This window comes from Pinus tabuliformis, chromosome 8, assembly GCF_031772625.1.
Source record: "Pinus tabuliformis cultivar Carrire ecotype Pingquan chromosome 8, CPIR1, whole genome shotgun sequence".
In the NCBI taxonomy this organism is placed as follows: Eukaryota; Viridiplantae; Streptophyta; class Pinopsida; order Pinales; family Pinaceae; genus Pinus; species Pinus tabuliformis.
In genome coordinates this window covers 393,440,131-393,461,936 of record NC_142294.1, presented here as the reverse complement: position 1 = coordinate 393,461,936, position 21,806 = coordinate 393,440,131, and the positions used below count along the sequence as shown (strand labels likewise).

At 37.8% G+C, this 21,806-nt stretch overlaps 1 protein-coding gene across 1 annotated transcript; it reads left to right on the top strand.

Moving 5' to 3' along the window:
- The first annotated feature begins 5,741 nt into the window (after positions 1-5,741).
- On the top strand, positions 5,742-7,345 carry LOC149235744 (uncharacterized protein C24B11.05-like). Its single transcript, XM_089368644.1, has 4 exons — positions 5,742-5,846; positions 6,404-6,441; positions 6,631-6,718; positions 6,843-7,345. The coding sequence occupies exons 1-4, from the start codon at positions 5,742-5,744 to the stop codon at positions 7,098-7,100; spliced, it is 489 nt and encodes a 162-aa protein (XP_089224770.1). The 3' UTR covers positions 7,101-7,345.
- The last annotated feature ends 14,461 nt before the right edge of the window (positions 7,346-21,806 follow it).

Sequence of the window (21,806 nt, the reverse complement as noted above, 5' to 3'; positions counted from 1 at the left end):
ATCCGTCCTCTTTCTATAACTTCTAAAATCTGATGCTCAGAAAAAAAAATTGTGGCGATTTTTACCTGGTCACTTGTTTGAGATATAATTTTGGATCCTGCAAAACCCTAACTTCCTTGGATCATATCTCCGAAAATATAGCGAGACAAGATCTGAAATTTGGACAAGTGGTTCAAAGAAATTTCGGCTCAAATGGGTTTTTTTTAAGCTTCTGAAATGTCACAAACAAAAAGTTATAGCGAAAATTCCATGATGACCTGTTTGGAGCATCGAAACCGTAGAATCCAAGTTCTGATACCAAATGTTATGAAACCAGCTCACAAAAAGATAGAAAAGATAGATCAATGACTTAGAAATTAATCTCTTCGAGGGGGAAACCTCCTTTACATTACACAAATGAACAATTATTGAATGATACAAATTACTAAACCTCCTTTCTATATATAGGAATCTAAGGGGTCACAATATAACCAAAGCCGACCTAACAATAATAATATAAGGGCACGAAAATAACAATAGTGGGCTTCTATGGGGCACAATAATAACAATATGGGGACAATAGGGGCACAATAATAACAATAAGGGATAAGATGACAATAGTAATGGGGGAATCACTAGTATTATAGGGACCTAACAGAAACCTGTGATTGATCATTCCTTAGTAATGGATCTTGACATATTGATAGATGAGTCTTTATCTAGGAATGTGGTTTAAAGTTCTAGCCTTTAGGCCTTTTAGGTTTGGGAAGTTTTCCATTAAAATATAAATTTCTTTTGGGGATTAATGGGTAAAAAAAGTGGAATTTCTAAAATCCATTTCATTTTCCATTGGATTTGTTTCATGAGATCAAGATCCTTTTCTTGTTCAAGGAATCTATTTCCATGAAAGATTCTTTCTTATGAATTATTTTATTAGCTCATGATATATTTTTTTCTAAATAATTTTCTTCCACAAAGGATAATAAGTAATAAGATAGTAATAGCATGCATTGACTATAATGATAGATCAAACCTTGAAAAATTGAGAGTAAACCTTCATAAAGTAGACCTTGAGAGAAAACCTTGATATATGATACTTTGAGACTAAACCTTAACATAAAGATAAATTAGTTTATGATCCAGAATGGTGCTTAAGGGTTTATCTCTTAAGATTTGAAAATTTTCATCTTAAAATATCAATTTCTTTTAAAAATTAGTAAATTAAAAAAAATTAATATTTTCAAAAACATTTTATTTTTTATAAAATCTATTTTTTTTTAAACAAATATATTTTCATGAAGGATCTACGAGGGCTTTACTGGGGGAGCAATACCATGCCACGTGCGTTCATATTGGGGATATATATTGAGGAAAAAATAACATAATATATTGAGCATATAATAGGGGGTAAAAGGTTTTATATTGGTAAGTATAAAAAATGGAGCTCAAAGTTAGTGAAAAAATATAAAGGGGTATAAAAAATGTTAATGAAAAAATGGATACCTACAATATCTAGGGAAAGTAAGGATTTTTAAATTAGGAAGGTGTATTGGGTTTGTATTGGTAGGGGGTTAAATAATGTGATTGTTAGAGGTATTTTCCAATATGTAGTCAAATTAAGGGTATTGTTTAGTATGCCACGAACGCACGTGATATGTCAGAGGTTCATTGAATGAAGCCGTCGTGGAAGGATCCCATGTGATCTTAAAAGATCTAAATATCCTACACACGAAGTAGGAAATCCTACAGAAGTGGCAAATGCTATATTAAAAAATGATAGATCCATTATATTGATTCCTAAGAGATTCTCATTACTATTATATTGCCAATGGTTCTTAGCTCGAGTGGTTGGGATTGTGACTTTCCATCCCATCCACCCAGGTTCAAGTCTTTGGAGGCATGCTCAAGCTTGTATTGATTAGGCTTAAGGAGTAGGCAACCCTACGGATTTTTCACTCCGTCCGTGGTCAATATGAGATGTCTAGGCTCTTTCTTATTTTTTTTTTGTAAGTCGAAGAGTTTCTATTAATCAAAAAGCATATACAGGGATATCAAAATGCATGTGGTCTCACCCAAACCAGGTTTTTTGACCAATGCGATAGCCATACAACATACAAAAAGAAAAATTGCCAGCTAAGAGGTCCATAGCCTGAGAGGCCTAACATTCCAGAAAACTAAAAGAACAAGAAAAACACCAATGATCATAATTAGTCATCAGAGTAATTGAAGAAAGATTATTTGGCCCTGTACCTGGAGGAGGTGGAGGGCGATACATGAAATTGACATGGTGCTCAAAGTGAGCAAGCCAAGTTTCTAGTTTTTCAACTTTTTTAGTCAGCAATTTTGTCCACGCCATACCACTACCACCCTTTCACGAACATGACATTGAAAGTATTAGAGTTGTTCAAGTTTGGACATGAAGACATCGCGCTCCTCCCTATGGGATCGATCAAGGGTGTCCAACTGGGCAAAGACAGATTACACCAACTCGAGGACCATAGAGGAGATTCTTGACCTCCTGGAAGTAGCCCAATCTGCAGACCCAACATGTCCCTGACTGTTGCGACCCCGAGATGCCATAGCATGACCATGTCCCTATCCACGACCACCTTTGCCTACACCATGACCACACTACATAGCCAAATTGCGGCGGTTTCCCGCTAAGGAAGCTATCGAGGAACTGCGACCCCCACGTCCCATGCCCCTCAATGGACCCGCACCCCACTTGGAACTCCCACCACTCACAATTACGACACCACCCCAAGACCCAACTTGAGTAGGAGAGCCTTCAGACTTTGCCGGAGCCAAGACGCACGAGGAGCGGGGGCTAGGCTTCATGATGGAGCCTAGAAGGAAGTTGATGTCCCAGAGAATTGAGACACTCAAAGCGCTACCGTCTACCACCCGGGACCAAGCAGACTCTGCCGCAAACCAAAGAGGAGAGGTTATCCAACACTGAAATTCCCACCACCGAAAATTCAACACCCAACTAGAACCAAAGTATACGAGAGAGACCCAAGTGGAAAGGACCAGATAAATAGCAAACACGCAAGAGGGAATTGAAAGGCAAGGCTCCAAGTTCTAAACTGACACCAGAGCGCAATAGTGCACCAGAGGGGGTTCTGGGGCCAATGACTTTGAAAAGTAAGAGCCAAGATGCGTGATCACCCGGAGGCCAGTACCACCCTTGAACCAATACTGCCACCCCGAGGGAAACAACACCATCGACAGACCCAAAACTAGAAAAACAAGAAGCAGATGTCTAATACAAACCACCCCAAAAGCACCCACCAAGAGGTTAAGGCGAGAAACCCCGAGATTGCAAGATAATTAAACCCAAAGCCAACCACAACCACAAAATATGTACCCTCCAGAGTAGGACGAAGAGGGAAAGTTTCTCAATTAGCATGAGCAAGCGAGAGAATGCCGCAAGAGACACATTGGAGGCGCATAGGACGGGCGACCACCACCCTAGACCAGGAGCCAGAGGAGATGAAAGAAGAGAGGGGAGCACATTACTCAAAGAGCCATAGAACAACTGGAGAATTTTCCAAACCATGCAATATATCCATAGGTGGGACAACGCCATTGAATCCCAAATCAAGGTGAATTGATTGCACACAAGCAAAACGAATGGTTCACACAAGTGAGCGCAGGAACAATAACTCTTGCGTGGTGGAGGGGTTGATGTACTTCCCTCCCCACATTAACCTTTGCCCAACTGTCATCTGTCATGTGACAGGTGGCTTCTGCAGCACAACACCCCATCGGGGATAAGCTCTTGCTTAGTTATTGAGTCTTTCTTGTAAAAAAAATGATGAAAAAATAAATAAATCCATTAACATAAAATAAAACATTGTACATTTTTATTTAAAATTTGGTAAACATGATAAAAGAAAACAATACATATTCACATGTAATGAAAAATTATGGATTCAACTATGGAATGAATATATGCATGAAGCATTTATCAGTATTACTTGGGAACGAACATCAATGAAAGATACTCATCTTGATATCTTCACCAATTTTGTAAGTGAACTATTTATTTCATTAACTTTGTTTATAAAAATGTGATTTTCAAAGGTTATTTATGTTAAATTGTAGTAAGAAAATACTTCATTTGACTTGTGTCTTAGTCAAATGCAGAAAATTTGAATTTCCACATCATCATGATGACTTGAGTTGCAGAAGTGACATGGTCAAGTCACTTAGTTAAGTCAACCAATTCAAGTTTGTGGGCAAGAAGTAGAGTTGTGCATGGGTTGATTGTTAAGATCTAGCAATCTAGTGGAGTTATAGTTAGTGAAACTCAGTTATTTGAGCTCTATTCATGAATAGATTTAGTAGGAGTTCGATTGAGTAGTTGTAGTAGGAGTTCAATTCGTTCATTCGCGGCAGCCAGCCCCATTATGGAATTCATCTGAGCCGTTCATTCGCAGCAATTCAATCATGGAAAATCAATCCCCGCGTCCGGGCAACTAAAGCAAGCTTTTAAGGACCTCGTGGGCTGAGGGGTTGAGGGGTCCGCTAATTTCGGCGGTGGGATGACAGTTTAGAGGCATTCGTGGGGTTGAATAACAGCTATAAAGGTCGAGCCAGCGGTCCTCAACGAGGTGGAATAATTTGTACCACCGCATATAAAGAAATAAGCCAAACCAACGAACCATAGAGAGGAAAAGCTCGTAGAATCTAAAAGGAGAAACTGATTGATTAGATTGTGCAGAGGCGAAGGTCACTCATCGCGGGTCTGTCCAAAATATAATGATTGATGCAACCTAAGTCTTGGTAAGTACTTCTGTACACATTCCTCCTCCGGGTCTATGTATTTCACTGATTTCCAAGTGCCTGTATGTATTTCTCGCAAGGGTCGCAGCAGCCAGCAATTCATCTGAGCAGTTCGGAGATCTATTTAAGCCACCCAATTGTCTCCTTCAATTACCTTGTTTATGCCCTTCTCTCTTACATTTTATTCTGCGAGTCCCTCTTTCTTTCTTTCATCATACATTGCCTCTTCCCTAGTGCATTCACTCTGCTCCCCTTCTTCAACATATCTGGTATTCTTTACAGTCAATCTTCTTTGATTCTTCTGAAATTATCGGAGTTTCATAATTGGAACGTAATTTTCTTGTTTTCATGCCTTTGAAGTGCATATGCTTCGGTGTATCCGGATGATAATTTTTGGTATATGTATTGCAGAGTCATCCATGATGGTGCTGGCTGATAATCGACTCGTGACAGAGCAGGGCCCTCGATATGAGTGCCTTCTGTTTGGTGAGAATCACACTTCTTTAAGTTCTTCCTTTTTCAATGGTATTAAGCTAAAGCTGTATGTATTCGTTTCTGATTCCAATCTGTTGTTCTAGATCTTGTAGCTAATCTGCCCCTCAAAATTTATGTAATTTAAGTGTTCTTTTTAAGGAAATATTAATCCTTAGATTTTAATCTAAACCAGAGTCTGAAATGCAAACCGGAAAGCTTGGAGTTGCATATTTAGATTGCTACTATTTAATTCCTTGGAATTTACATGAACTTGTTCTATGCATCTCCAACTTTGCAACTTGAAGGTGATCAGACCCAGATGGACTGTGGGCTTAGTGTTCATATTCAATACGCCCAATTTACTGTCTATATCTAACGCGCTGTTGCACACACAGTTGGATCATCCCACCCCTACTGGGGTTGTAGATGCAATATAGACTTCTCTTAAGGCACTGAGGGAACTTTTGAGGTTTGAATTCTGTGTGAGATCTGGGTGTTGTATGACAGATTATGTGAATCAAAAACTGGGAGTTGAAAAGAGCGGAGTCCCTGACTTGAGCAGAGAGCTGTATAAAACTTATGGGACAACCATGGCTGGACTCAGGGTAAGCATTCAATCCTTGTTGTTTCATGTAATTCAACAAGGTATTTCAACTTCTAAGGTTAAAATGACTAATTTATAGCACTGGAATTTATAGCTGATTACTGAGGAATTCTGCAACCCCCTTATGTGTCATTGGTTAGCAAGTAGCTTAAGAGTGGGGTTATGAGCTCCTTTCAATCAGAACCTGCTTCCTGGAATGACTGCAGAACATCTGAGACATACTATCCATAATTACTCTATGGTTTTCTATGATTTTACTGGCCACTACTCTGCCAAGATACCTTTTGCAAATTCATGAGACTGAAACCCTGTTTCTCATCTGTGGTCTTTAAGCCTCAAGGAACTCTCTTCTTGCCCCACTAATGATGATATATGAATGCAAATATAAGGTGTTCTAGATGTCTTTATTTAACAACTACTACCCATATCAATTTCTAAAATATGGAATTATGATCAACCTCATGGCTAGGAATTGCAATTGGATTGAGATCCTTTTTCTCGACTTTCATGTTCATGAATTCATTGCATATTTTTGACAATATTCTTTGTTCTACGCAGGCAGTGGGCTATGAATTTGACTATGACGATTACCACAGGTATCTAAGAAATCTTGTATCTTCTGGTTGGTAAATTTACAGCTATCTAATGTTTCAACTTTCAACAAAATCAGAGAAAATGCCAGTGATTTGACTTTCATTGTTTAGACTGTTTGGAATACCATTGATTGCTTTTGGCCTTAAACGCTATCCTGCTTCACTCACTGGAAACAAATATTTCTTATACAGTTTTGTTCACGGAAGATTGCCATATGAGAATCTTAAACCAGATCCTGTGCTGAAGAACTTGTTATTAAGCATGCCTCAGAGGAAAATTGTAAGATCATATGGATCCCTTCAAATTCTTTTTACGATGATAATACATAATGAAGTCCTAGGTTTTGTTTGGAAACTTATTAGCGTGCTCGTTAACCGCTTGTAACTTTGTTTTGCAAAAACAGATATTTACAAACAGTGACAAAGTTCATGCTGCAAAGGCCCTTAACAGGCTGGGATTGGAAGATTGCTTTGAAGGCATAATATGCTTTGAGACACTTAATCCTCCTTCAAAAATTACTGAAAGCAATAATGAATGGAATATGCCCGCTAATAACTCTACAATCCCGAAGACACCCATAATTTGCAAGCCCTCAAAAGATGCCATGGAGCAGGCTCTTCGCCTTGCAAACGCTGATCCACAAAGAACGGTATGGTACTAAAGATTTTGATGGCCATTTTCCTTCAGCTATCCATTTTTTCATGAAAATGAATTATATAATACATTAGCAATCAGTATAGATCTACATTAAGATTGACTCATCAAGGTACCGTAGAAAGTTTATACCAAATCCCCCTTAGTAAACAAACAAGGATAGCTAACATCTCTGCTTTGGCCCCAGTGTGAGGGTACAGGGGTATTCTATATCTAGACGTTTTCTAAAAATGGCCATTCTGGCTGAAATCCCCCAGGGTGAATGACCCAGTTGTCTTTTGAGAAGTTATGTTGCAGTGGTATTTTCACAAGAAAAAGATGCATGTTGCTCTGATCATGTCCCACATACTCCACAATTATCCACTTGTCTCTGAAAACAGTCCTTTTTCAACGAGGAGGATCTACAAAGAGAATATTGTATTGAGTCCCAAAACATAAATCTGAAGGTGTGTGACAGAGATGTTTAAACAAGAAAGAGATGTTTGTTCGTCTGATCACATCCCACATACTGCTCAACCCTCCCATTGTTTGTAACACCCGTCGCAATTATTGAAGTCAATACACATGAATTTTGGGTTGTCAATGTCATGCTTTTTGTTCCCCACTTTCCATCAGAAATAGGATTACGTACATATGCATGCATCAGAACTTTCCATCTAAATTTTATGCCTTTTTAATGCCGGGCCGTCTCAGCCCAAGTTTTCTCGACGTTGGCACGTGCAGAGGCTTTGGCTCTTATGCTACTACAGTTCCGCCCTCTCCCCTACGGTTTGTATATGTAAAAGCATTGTGTGCATGAAGAGTTGTGTTTTTTTTCTTGAGAAATTGGAAGCTCTCATTGTTATGGTTAGGATTGGGCTTTTATGCTTTTTCTCTGGTTATTTTTCTGGGAGAGTTTATTGTTATGGTTAGCATTTGGTTTTTAGGTTTTTTCTCTGTCTCTCCCCAGTTTATATGTGTAACAGTATTGTGTGCATAAAAAGTTATGTTGAAAAATATTCTGCTAGGAAATTGTTGAGAAATTGGGAGGTTTCATTGTCATTGTTGTGTTGAATGAATACAGAAATTAGATGGCGAAACAATCTGTGTTATAAGTTATCTTTCTTTGAGTTTGAAGATGTTAGGATTCCTTTTTTTATTCTATAATGATTCTGATTCCTGGGTTTAATTTTTCATTTCGTATAGTCACGATCAGATTGTGGGACGACTGACTGCAACAAGAAAGAGAAGCCATCAGTACCTATGCAGATGAAAATCAGTATGTCAGTATGTCTCCTCTTATTTGCGATGACGTTCATGTTAAATGAAGTCTCAGTTCATGCTTCCGTTGAAGCGGCAGTAGCACAAGAAGGTCAACCCGAGAACAATCTTCCAAAACCGCCACCACCGCCTCAAAGCAGTATTGTTGGCTCGTCGTTCGAAGCTGGGTTAGCGGGAAAATCTTGCGGGCCTCATCACGACAAAAATGTTCCATGTCCACCAAGTCTACGAACAGAGAAGTACAAGATGGACGTGAATGGCAAGGCAGAGATAACAAGGAATCATCAGACAGAGAAGAACAAATCAGCAGATACGCCCGGTTTAATGATTTAATTCTATTATAAAACCCAGGGCACTAGTATATACTATATACTATATATTGTGATCTTTTGCATGTTCTAGTTCGTCCTAGGATATATTTTGATCTTTGTAGTATTTTCTTTCATGTTCCGATACATCTGTTACCTATTCCGCAACAAAATATAATTTTGTTTTCTTTTGATTATAATGGATTATTTGTTGGAATATATTGTCAAGTTGAAATTTTGATTGGTCCACTAAAAGATATCATCAAAGACCTACCATCTCTTCCTAAGAGATGATGGCGAAATTCTTGATATAAAAAAGGCTAAACCTATGTTACCTTAATAATATTTAATTAACATTCAATGGTAAATATAAATATTACCTATCAAATTAGTAATTTCACTAATAAGTTTTTACCTATATTTTTGCTAGAGTTTTTAAGGTAGGGATATTACATTATGGAAGTAACAAAAAAAAGTTATAAAATTAAATTAAAATAAATAAATTTATAAAATATTTTGATTGTGAAATGAATTATGATTTTTGGGTATGTTATATTAATAAGCCATGGTATTGGTCCATAACATTGTAACAAAGCTTATTTACAAGTCGAGAATTTTCATGGTAAAGTGAAAGTAAATCTGCATAATTAAGAATATGACTACATATTTTTTAAATGTATATACGTTTAACTACTATTTTTATAATTAATCAATTTAATTATTAATAATAACAATGATAATAAAATTATAATTTAGTTAATTTTATGACATTTTAAAATTTTGGAAATGTAAAATATATCTTAATATAAATGTTTTGATGTTTATCATATGTGCAATATATCTTGATATAAATGTTTTGATATTTATCATAGATTGATGTCATCGACATTTACCAACCATTAAATTTATATAATTAAACTAATTAATAAAACATTAAATAACAAAATTACAATTTCATGTTTTAAAATAATGTTATAATTTTATATTTAAATATTTATTATAATTCCTTCCAAACAACTTTATTTTATTCAAAAACTTCTTATTTTTTATTATTAAATTTAATTATTCATCATTCTTATAAATATAATTATTATACCAAATTATCTTTCCATCTTTAAAATTTCATATTCCATCACCCTCACCCTCACCTCACCCTCACCCTCACCCCTCACCCTCACCATGCACATGACACTTTAGTTCCTTACGTCTTTTTGTAATCCATCACACTTTCATATCCACTTACAATTCTTCTTCATCTCTTGTTTTACGCTTCTTTTCCATATGCCTACATTATGTCCTTTGTTTTATTTATTTCTGATATTTAATTTTATTTATATTTATATTTTATCTATAAATAATATGATTTTTCTTTTCATATTTAAATTTAAAAAAATTATAATATTTTATTTTCATATTTAAATATTAAAAAACAATTACTTTTAATATATACCTAAAATACATTTTTAATTATATACATGCATTTAAAAAAAAATATTCCAAAAACATACATATTTACAATATTTTAAATTTAAAAAAACATTTTGTAACTTTCTACTTACACTTGAATATATAATGGAACATTCTATATGCAGAAAATTCAGTGGACCCAACACACTCTTGAATGAGGAACTTATTATCAAAGAACTTATTAGAATTAGAATAACCTCAAATACCTAGGAAATTGGTGGGTGAAGAGCCACTCCCATGAATTTAATTTTTTTAATTTATTAAAAGTCAATGCAACCTAACAAACCATGTAATGCAATAGTAAAATATTCACTAAGCATATGCTCAGCATATTCCATTCATAATCAATCTAGGCCCTCAATTAAAAAATTAAATAAAAAAATCAACACATCCTCATCCACCTTAATTTGAAATAAGAATCCTTGAGAAATTATTAATTATCATAGAACAATCTAAAAATAATAATTTAGGTCAAAACACACACACACACACACATATACATAAATAAAATATTATAATGAGATTTATCTCTCTTTTTTTGTAGTTCAAAATGACTTTCGTTAGATGTTAAAAATAACATACCTTACAAAAATTCTCTCAACAACCCCCACTCCCTCATTTCCATGAGACATTTTGAGATTAGGGGTTCGAGAATACCAAGATAGACAATTTGCATACATTATTTCTAGATGGATGTGAGGCCTTAGCATACTATGACAGACACAAAAAGGTACCAGAACTAATAACAACATATGAAGGAGGGGGATGAGGGGGAATTATAGGGGGAGCTCCAAAGTAGCCAACACAGTCATGAATGTGGAAATCAATATGTTCCACCCGTGCACGGGTGGTCATTTACACAACGTTGACTCTGATGGAGGTTGTCCAACTCCTCCACAATGGTATTCTGGTTGTATTTAATATTAGTGAGATATGAAACTATTTTTTTGTGGTCTTCATACGTGTGGTCCCATAGAATTTCAATGTGAGTTTGTATGTGTCGCAGGTGCTCAACGATCAATTCCATAGAGGTAGGAGTTTCTAGGGAGACTCATGAATCAGCTCGAGAGAGAGCCTCAACATCCTTTGTGTCCTGACTTGAAGAGGTAGTGGAGGGAGAATGATGGCCTCACTCAAGGTGCCCAGCCTCAGCCTTCTTCCCATGCCCATGACGAGGGAAGCCCCGCTGGCATGGCATCTTGCTCATCATGGAGGGTGGCAGCTCACAATGCAGGGAGCCCATAGAGAAATCTTTCAAAACCCTACAAAGGAAACAATGTAATCCTGAACCACAAACCCACTCACTCGAGCATGGATGAACCACTAGCCTCACGCTACTACAAGGAAGGAGAGAGGGGCTCCCATTTACCCACACTAGGTGATCGAGTGAAACAATTCTTGGACATCATCCCAAATCCTCACATAAACAAAACCCCCACCCCAAATGCTCGCCAAGATAATCTAAATTCCCTCGCGCCAAAAGATAGACCCGACATCAGAGAAAAATTTACCAAATACCAATTGAAAGTCCACACACCTGTAAATACCTACAATAGTTCGTTCGAACACGAGGAGAGCCACACACTGGTGTAGTAATGAAATAGGCTTGTTTTGAAGAGAAGTGAGCGAGCATAACTGAACTGCGAGTGCCTTTGTACTTCGGTCCCAAGGGTATAGAAGGGTATTGATGCCAATCCATGCCAAGAAACTGCAAACATCATCTGCCCTCCTCAACCATGGTCAAAACCCAAGTGAGGCACCATAGACACACACCGAGCTCCTTCATGATGAGGAATGTCACACAAGAGGAGTAAATGCCAAGTGTTTTCATCACCACAACATTAATATGTGTGTGGAGGGGAGGCAGGCCCAAATGGCTGATCACATGCCACTTGTACCATTGCATGCACACCCCCATTGGGGGAAGATGAGTCATCTTGAAGGAGATCATGAAGAGTCTAAATTGGTGACACTTAAAGCATCATGCCACATAATGGAAAATTCTTTGTGTTGTTTCATCACCCCTCGATTAATGAACCAATCAACCACTTTATTATGAGCTTGGAAGACATGTCATGTTGTGGTGTATTTAAATCTCTCCAAGCGATGTTTTATTCTTTCCAGCTCCACTTCAAGATGCTACCTTTTGGTAATTTTGCAGCTGGGGGAGCCGTTAATGATATTTTGTGCCATTTGCACCACCATTTTGGAATTCCCAACTATATGGATCCTTAAGAAATCTTGTTTTCCATCTAAAATAAGACCCTTCTCTAGCGCTAAGAATTCTCCTACATTATTAGTGGTGTGACCATAATACCCTACAAATACTCTTGTCATGGCTCCCCGAGAGTTGCACAAGATTCCAACATAACTTGCATGATCAAGGTTACCTTTGGATGCTTCATTAAAGTAAATTTGAATGCAACCTGTAGGAGGTCGGAAGAAAATAGACAGATCTAATGTAGGAGGATCCCTAATCACATAGGGAAGGCACATTAACATATCCTAAGATAGATTAAGGGAGAGGAGGATGGTTGACTCTGCAGTAGTAGCTTTCCAATTATCTAGATCCTATTTCTCTGATAGGATTTTCTCCCTAGTTTTGTCCTTGGCTAATGGCGCTAGATGGAGTCTCATGATGAAATATGGGTCAATTATTTTTTTCCCCAGATGTGCCATAGGCTGAATCCCAAGATTAGACACCATGCTCTGTTAACAACCACGTCTTTGAATCGAATTTGTAGCCAATTTTCAATAATCTCTATAATATCTTCTTGGTTGCGCTGGTAGGGGCCGAGAAGGGAAATTTCCAAATTCCATACTTCTCTCATTGTCGTGCATGCATTTAGAAGGTGTTGTAATGTCTCCCCTGGTTTTTGCAGCTTGGGCATTGTGAGGGGCCCAGGAGGCCTTTCTTTAGTAAGTGATCCAAGTTAGGATTTGTTTATGTTGTATGAGCCAAAGAAAGTGAGCCACCTTAGGCCAAACCTTCCCCCCCAAATGGACCTCGAGATTCTCCTGTGGGTCATGGTATGTGCATTGACCTTGATGAGATAAGCTTCTTTTAGGGTGAAGGAGCCAAATGTTGAGTATCCCCATCTTAGTTTGTCTTGCACCATAGTGATAGGGATTCGTCTCTAATTCAACTATTGTGAGAGGTTCTGACATGCTTCCTAGGGGGTCTCAAGGTGCAAGTTAAATGTTGTTTTCCATTCTCTCCAATCCTCAGGGTGGGGTTGCACCTTTTATTTGTTAACTACTCATCCCTCACTGTGAGGTTGAGGAATGAGCTTTAGATCCTGTAGGGGGGGCTCTCTATCCAATCGAAGGAGATGCTGCCATGAGTCCTCCCAAAATAAAGTTGAATTTCCTTCCTTAATTTCCTAGAAGAAGTGATCCCAAATGAGATAGTTGTTTTTATTTTCCAAGTTCAATATGGCCAATCATGTGGGGTATGAGGTATCTTGTAGTAACTTGCACTCAATTTTTGCATTGCCCATATTTCTGTGACCATATCCTTTTCCATTTCTTTGTGTCACCCTGAATCAATATCCACCATAGCTTGGCCCCTAAAGTCACATTCAAATCCTCAAGATCCCTCAAACCAAGGCCCCCTTACACTTTGGGGAGGCGTATTTTATACCAGGTGACAAGGGGCCATTTTTTTTCAAGCATAGCACCATGCTACTAGAACTTCGTGAAGATCACTGTCAAATCTTGATATATTATTTTGGGAGTGGGAAGAACAGAAAGTTAGTAGAGTGGGAGAGGTCGAAGGATGGATTTTAGAAGAGTATCATGGCCTGTGAAGTTTAGGATCCTTAGTGCTTAGTTCGATAATTTATTTAGGACATTGGTACATAAATATTTCTAGAAGGCAATTCGAAGAGGATTAACAAGTAATAGAACACCAACATTTTTTTACGGGAGGGTCCCTATAGAAAACACTAGTATGCGAATGAGGAGTATTAAGGAAATAAATATGGTATTTGTCCTTATTAAGGAGAATACCTGAGGTCGCTCAGAATTTTTAAAGGAAAACATCGATCGCTACCAATTCCTAAACCTTGGGTTCACCAGACAATAGATTGTTGTCGACAAACTACTAGTGGGCCATGGAGATATTTGTTCTAGGGAGGTATATTCCTTTCAGTGAATTTTTTATTTTAGTGGCCTTTATTAAATGAATCATCCCTTTAGCAACTATTATGAATAGAAGCAACAATATTGGATCGCCTTGTCAGGCCCTTGGAAGATCGAAATCTTAGAGAAGGGGCCTTGTTAACTAAAATTTAGAGGAAAGGGGTGGAGATCATTGACTGAATTGAGCTGATCCATTCCACTATGAACCCAAAATCTTTGATGACTCGGAGAAGGTATGCCCAAGTGAGTTGGTCGTAGGTTTTGGAAATATCTAGCTTTACTATCATTCCCTACTTCTTATGGCGCTAAAGTGAATGGATAGTTTCATGGGTTGAGACTATGCCATCCAGTATTTGCCTCCCTTCTACAAATATCGACTCCTCTTGAATTATTATGCTGTGAAGAATGGGTTTCAGTAGATGAACCATGATGGAGGAAAGGATCTTGTAAATCACATTACATAGTGAAATAGTCCTAAATCCACTGGGGGTACTCGATTCCTCTGATTTTGGAATTACGGTGAGGAAGGTTGCATTCAGTCTAGACCATACATGTCTTCTCTACTCGGACTCTTCCACCATCTCTACAAAAATCTCTCAACCAAGAAATGATCAACATGACTTAAAGAACTCTAAGGTTAACCCATCCGGGCTAGTCGCTATGTTGGAGGGCATATCTTTAACCATGGTATCCAATTATTCGAATGTCACTTGCTACATTAAGGCCTCATTTTTCTGTTTCGTCACGAGACAGGGGATGAGTTGGGTAATTCACTCCATGTCTTCAGTTTTGTCAATATATTCTTCAAATAGGGGTGATGAATAAAAGGGTATGAGTTGCGATTCCAAACAAACCCCTTCCTTAGAAGTAAGTGAAGTGATGCGTTATGTTGCCAATTGCTAAGCATCGATCTATGGAAGAACTATGAGTTCTTCCACCCCTCCCGGACCCATTGAATTCTAGACTTTTTTCTCAATAATGCTTCCTCTTGGAGCCTCCTTTCTTCTAGCTTCACTAGGAGATGATTCTTCACAGATGCCAATGCCTCTAAGCATCTGTCGAAGATGAATTTCATTTGGATCTTCTCTGTCTTCTCCTCTAGCTTCTATTTTTTGGCGATGTTGTCCCGAAACTCCTCGCAATTCTAAAATTTGATTTTTAATTTAAGTGCTTTGAGTTTCCTTTGAAATTTTTCCATGTAGGAACTTGGGGGCACCTCAATGGTCTTCCACCATTCTTCTAATTTTCCCACGAGTCTCGAATGCTGAAGCTAGAAACTTTCAAAGCCGATTGGTTTATTCTTCGGAGGGGCAAGAGAGGCTATATTGAGACATATGGGCCAATAATTTGAGCCACGAGAGGGAATAATGGAAGCTTCAATAAAGATATTGTTGATAAGGATTCACTCTTGGAGAAGACACCAATATAAATGGTAGGTCACCTCATTTTAACCTCCTCTCTGATTGTTCCAAGTGTGGAGCCCCATCTTTGGTTTCACATCCACCAAGTGGAATTCCTCAATGAGATCATTGAATGTAATGGAGTTGGGTTCCAACGATGTGACCCATCCACATTTTTCTTCCAAATTTCAAAAGAGATTGAAGTCGCCCCCAATTATCCATGGAAAGGATGGAATGATGGATCAAAATGCATTGAGAAATTTCAGAAATAGATCCTTAGCTTTAGGTATGGAAGGTCCATAGACTGTCGAAAGGTTGTACCAAAAGAGCTAATTAACATGAAGGTACCAGACAGGGTATAACAGGTGCCAATTCAATGTTTAAATATGACTTGAGTGAGGTTACAAAGCATCGTAATGCCCCAAGCCATTACAATGACATCTATCATCATGATTTCATTGTTCATCGTGTTGTGTTGGCTAGATTTCCTTATTTTTTATGTTGTCACTATGGTTTCCTGTAGCATCACAATATCTGGTTTGACATTAAAGATTTTATCCTTTAGAGATCGGAGCTTACCCTTGCTATTATAGCCCCGAATATTCGAAGAGATGATTTTAATTGAGAGGGGGGTATGGATGTGGGGATTATTTTGTCAGTTGTATCATTTGATATGTCATATTTCTCCCTTTCTTTCCTCTATCGAGTGCTCCTGGATTAGAGAGGGTGATAACCAGCATTCCTCCATCTTTTCCTTAACTAAGAGATTTGGGATCAATCTCTTGCTTTCCTAGTCTGACACTCTACTAATGGAAGATATTTCCGAAGTGTGATAGATAAGTGGCTAGGATTTATTTAATGTTCCCTTTGAGCCAGATTTTGAATATGTCAAGAATTTTCCTTTCTTGCAGGCTTATCTAGTTATTTCGTTCCTCCATCTCTAGCACTTTTCTTGTGTTATTGAGGATCTCCTTGATTCTACAGTCTTCTTCAGCAGTTTTTGGCACTTTCATATTGGGGGTAGCTTTTTCCATGGAAAGTGTGGGTTGTTTGTTAACATCCATAGACTCGAGCGAATGTTGAGAAAACATATCATTTTCAACTTACTTCTATTGTGTTAGTTCCAGAGTTTCCAAAAGTGTGAAGGCATTTTCATCCCGTTGAGGAGGTCTTTTACGAGCCAGGTGGGTTGTTTGGTCAGATATTGGTTGAGGCATTGGTAGATTAGATCAAGCAGTCAAGGGAGTGACCTAAAATCAATTCTGGCGATTTTGGGGACCTCCTACATGTTTGTAGCATTCTTCATCATGTTACGGAGCTGTATGTTGGGATTCCTTAGCTAGGATAAGTGGGTAGTCATGGTATAGGTGGCCATATTCGATGAAGTGGCGACATTTAAAGGTGACATGCTCATAGTCAAGGGGTTTCGGTCAAGTGAGTCATCATAGGCTAGCTCGATTATTTCAAACAAGAGTTGGTAGATATTTATATCAACACAGATGCATGCACATTTTGAATGTCGTCGATGGCTTGTAATCTTTGATACTTTTACAAATTGACAAATCACATTACCTATTCCTTCTAGGAGATTAGGTTCCTAGAAGTCATCCGGAAGGTAGAGTAGTCTTACCCACACACGGGCTACCTAAAAATCTTCCTTATTGGGTCTATAAGACTCCTCCCAACAGTGAAGAAAGAGTCTTGCACTGTTCATGAAATAAGGCCTGTTCTAAAAAATGTGTTTCCTGTTGTCCAAATATGCAAAGATCACTGTGAAAAGGACATCGTCTCGCATGTGTAGTTCGATTTGACCTTAAGGGGCCCATTTGTTCTGGATCCACTAAATAATATCCATCTCCCATGGCCAAATACCCAGAAACTTATATATGAGGGTGTGATCTTTCATGCATTGTCTTGATTTCTCAAGTCGACTATTTAGGATCACAAATTTGGGGCTCTTCTTTGCCTTTCAGAGGCAACGGTTCTGACCCCGCACCTACCATTATGCACCCATCACTCGAGTTTTTGTAGCTATCGAGGTCGACGTACCTAATGCATCATTAATGGTATGGATGAAGCGCATCTCATGCAATGCATCTTGGAATGATGGAGGCCCCCCTCACCCAAGCGAGGGGCCACTCTTTGGGGTTCTTCGCTCCATAGATAAGAGATAAAACATTGTGGGTAGGATCTATGCAGGGGAACAGTTTGATCGGCCCTGGCCATCTGATACTGCTACTGCAAGGTTGCTAATTTGATTTGACAGAACCCTAGGTGTAGAGTTGGGTTGTGTTATATTCTTTCCATGACTAGCCCACGTAGTTAACCGAGGGGTTAGAAGGGGGGCAGAGCCCCCACCTCATTGTGCCGATTGTGTAGTGGGGGGGCCACATGGGGTTTGAGGGGTGCAGGTAACCCCACTATATGGGGGTCTGGGGCAGCACCCCGAGAAATTTTGTTTTTGGACCTTATATTAGGTTGGGCAGACCTACCTATGGTTTTGTGTATGATTTTTCACACATGGTTTTGGACGCGATGGTTTTCGATCCATGGTTTTGGACGCGATGGTTTTTCAGTCCATGGTATTGGATGGTTTAGCATGTATAAGTATGTATTGTAACATTGAAAGGAGCATAATGAAAAATCAAGCTCCTTGTCCTAGTTTTGGGATCCAGGAGAAAAGCTCTATGTATATGTGTCAGATTGTTTATTTTCTGTGTTTTAGAATTTGTATGCAGGTAAATTTTTTACATGGTTAAAACCTACATTTGGTATCGGAGTTGTTTTGGCTTCAAGGGGATGCCTTTGTTGCTTATGGGTTTCACTCGAGCCTGTGGTAGAACCTGTTCAGTGGCAGATCTGCGAGATCGATTCTGGTAGTGAAAGAACATGGCGAGCAGTGGAAAGATAGAGATCAAGAAATTTAATAGTCAGAGTTTTGAGTTGTAGAAACTCAAGATGGAGTATCTGTTGGTGGATAAAGATTAGTGGATAGTGATAGATCTGGGTACTAAACCAATGGAAGTGTCCGATGAAGAATGGAAGAAGTTGGATCAGAAGGCAAAGAGTACAATACAATTGTGTGTCTTAGATTCAGTATTGCTGAATGTATGAGAGGAAGCTACGATGAAGGCTTTGTGGGAAAAGTTAGGGACTTTGTACCAATCTAAGTCTCTCGTGAATAAACTATTCCTATGGAAAACACTGTATAACCTGAGGATGAAAGATGGAGACTCGATGACAGAACATCTAAACACATTTAATACTGTGGTAAGTCAGTTATTATCTATTAATATTAAAATTTCAGATGAAGATAAGTGCATCAGTTTGTTGTGTTCTCTACCAGATTTGTCAAATAGTCTGGTTATTGCAATAGGTAGCAATGCAACTTCCTTGTAGTTTGATGAAATAGTCTCATCCTTGTTGGTGGAGGAGATGAGATGGAAAAATATGGAGAGCCAGAATGGTGATGCCTTGTCTGTATGAGGACGGTCCTAGAACAGAAACAAAAATAAGTCATCGAGTGGGAGATCTAAATCTATAAGGAGATCTAAATCTCTAGAAAAACCTGTAAAGTTGGTGTGCTAGAAATGTGGAAAGGAAGGGCACTACAAAAGGGATTGTAAATCTAAAGCTCCTGACAAAGGAAAGGGATGTGATGATGGTCCTTCTGCAGAGGCAAAAACCATCTCAGATGAAGGTGGGGATGTGTACTTGGTTTCTTCAAGTACACATGTAGATGATGAGGCATGGTTGATTGACTCAGGTGCATCCTTTCACTTCACTCCCCATAGAGAGTGTTTCTGCGAGTATGATAAATATGGTGGTGGTGATGTCTTCTTGGGGGATGACAGTGTAACAACCCAAAATAAACATGTAATTAATCAAGTAATTTATATTCAACATGAAATTCAACTAATTAACTTCAAATTCAAAACTATGATTAGAGCACTTATCTGTGATTTCGGTTGAAGTCTGATATCTGCAACAAGGTTGTGGGGACGACTCTCCACCCAACCATAGGCTCAATTGTGCAACGTCTTGCTACAACTAGCCACCCCCGAGCCCTCAATCAACGTACCACTGCCAGTGACTCCTAGGTCTTAGTATACCATTCTCCCAAGAGAATGAAGACAGAATCTCGGAAAGATGGAATGCAGGAATGCCTCTCATCTTCCACACCATTTATTAAATAGAACAACATTGGAAGGGGAACCACATGCACACACTCCATGTGTCTGCATGCAACTTTCTTTTGATTTTTAGCTTTCTTGTTTTATTTCTTTACTTTTCTTTTGATTTTTAGCTTTCTTGTTTTATTTCCTTCTTTTTGATAGTTTTCTTGTTTTATTTCTATTTATTCTGATTTAGAGTTTTAGTATAGTTATTACTATTTTTATTTTTATTATTTTTATTTATTTTCTTGTATATTTTTAAATATCATTTATTATTTATGATTTATGATTTTTATTTTTATTAAGATTAATTATTTATTATTTATTATTTATATTATTATTATTTATTTGTATTATTTATTATTTTTATTATTTATTATTTATTATTATATTATTTATTATTATTTTTATTATTTATTATGTATTATTAAGGGAAGGGATATTACATACTCTCCCCCTTTAAGGAACTTCGTCCCGAAGTTATGTTGAATTATGTATTATGTATTGTTTTTATTATTTATTATTTATTATTTTATTTACTTCCTGTTTCCAACACCTTCTGTTGAACTAGTATAACCAGCAGGCATCGAAAGTCCCCAACACCCCAGGAAATCTCAAGGAATCTCTATCCTTTTTCCCACTTTCGGCACCAGGCTAAGCCTGACCCGGTCTGTATCCTAGTCCAAGGCTGGCCCCAAGGCTCGCGCCTGACTCAGACCTCATCTGCCCCAAGGCAGGCATCCGGTCTGGTACTCAATGACCCCGGGCATCTGGCAAGGCTGACCCACTCCCTCCACAACTACTAATATGTAACAACCCAAAATAAACATGTAATTAATCAAGTAATTTATATTCAACATGCAATTCAACTAATTAACTTCAAATTCAAAACTATGATTAGAGCACTTATCTGTGATTTCGGTTGAAGTCTGCTATCTGCAACAAGGTTGTGGGGACGACTCTCCACCCAACCATAGGCTCAATTGTGCAACGTCTTGCTACAACTAGCCACCCCCGAGCCCTCAATCAATGTACCACTGCCAGTGACTCCTAGGTCTTAGTATACCATTCTCCCAAGAGAATGAAGACAGAATCTCGGAAAGATGGAATGCAGGAATGCCTCTCATCTTCCACACCATCTATTAAATAGAACAACATTGGAAGGGGAACCACATGCACACACTCCATGTGTCTACATGCAACTTTCTTTTGATTTTTAGCTTTCTTGTTTTATTTCTTTACTTTTCTTTTGATTTTTAGCTTTCTTGTTTTATTTCCTTCTTTTTGATAGTTTTCTTGTTTTATTTCTATTTATTCTGATTTAGAGTTTTAGTATAGTTATTACTATTCTTATTTTTATTATTTTTATTTATTTTCTAGTATATTTTTAAATATCATTTATTATTTATGATTTATTATTTTTATTTATTATTAAGATTTATTATTTATTATTTATATTATTATTATTTATTTGTATTATTTATTATTTATTATTATATTATTTTTTATTATTTTTATTATTTATTATGTATTATTAAGGGAAGGGATATTACAGACAGGAAGGCTAGAATCATTGGTCGCAGAAAAGTAAAGTTGAAGTTGCAAGGTGGAAGTGTTAGAACACTTCCGGGTGTTCTGTATATTCCCGCATTGCCCAAAAATCTGATTTCTGTAAGCAAGTTAGATGATGCAGGTGTAAAAATAGTGTTCGAGAAGGATACCTGCAAAATGGTTCAGGGAGCACTGGTATTGATGCGGGGAGTTCGGATTGGAACTTTGTACAAGCTGCAAGGTAGCACTATTATTGATGGGTGAAACAGTTCTATGGTTCGTGAAAGTGGAGTAGAAAATCTAGTGGTCTCTGGAGAGAAGACCATACCGTGGCATCAAAGACTTGGACGTATTGGAGAGAAGGGCCTTCAAATACTTCATGGTAAAGGTATGGTAGAAGGTATGAGTA

Excerpts from the sequence above, each read along its gene's own strand:
- LOC149235744 (XM_089368644.1), top strand. The coding sequence starts at position 5,742 with ATGACAGATTATGTGAATCAAAAACTGGGAGTTGAAAAGAGCGGAGTC. Across the intron at positions 5,847-6,403 it reads CAACCATGGCTGGACTCAGG|GCAGTGGGCTATGAATTTGA; the intron begins GTAAGCATTCAA and ends TGTTCTACGCAG. Across the intron at positions 6,442-6,630 it reads GACTATGACGATTACCACAG|TTTTGTTCACGGAAGATTGC; the intron begins GTATCTAAGAAA and ends TTTCTTATACAG.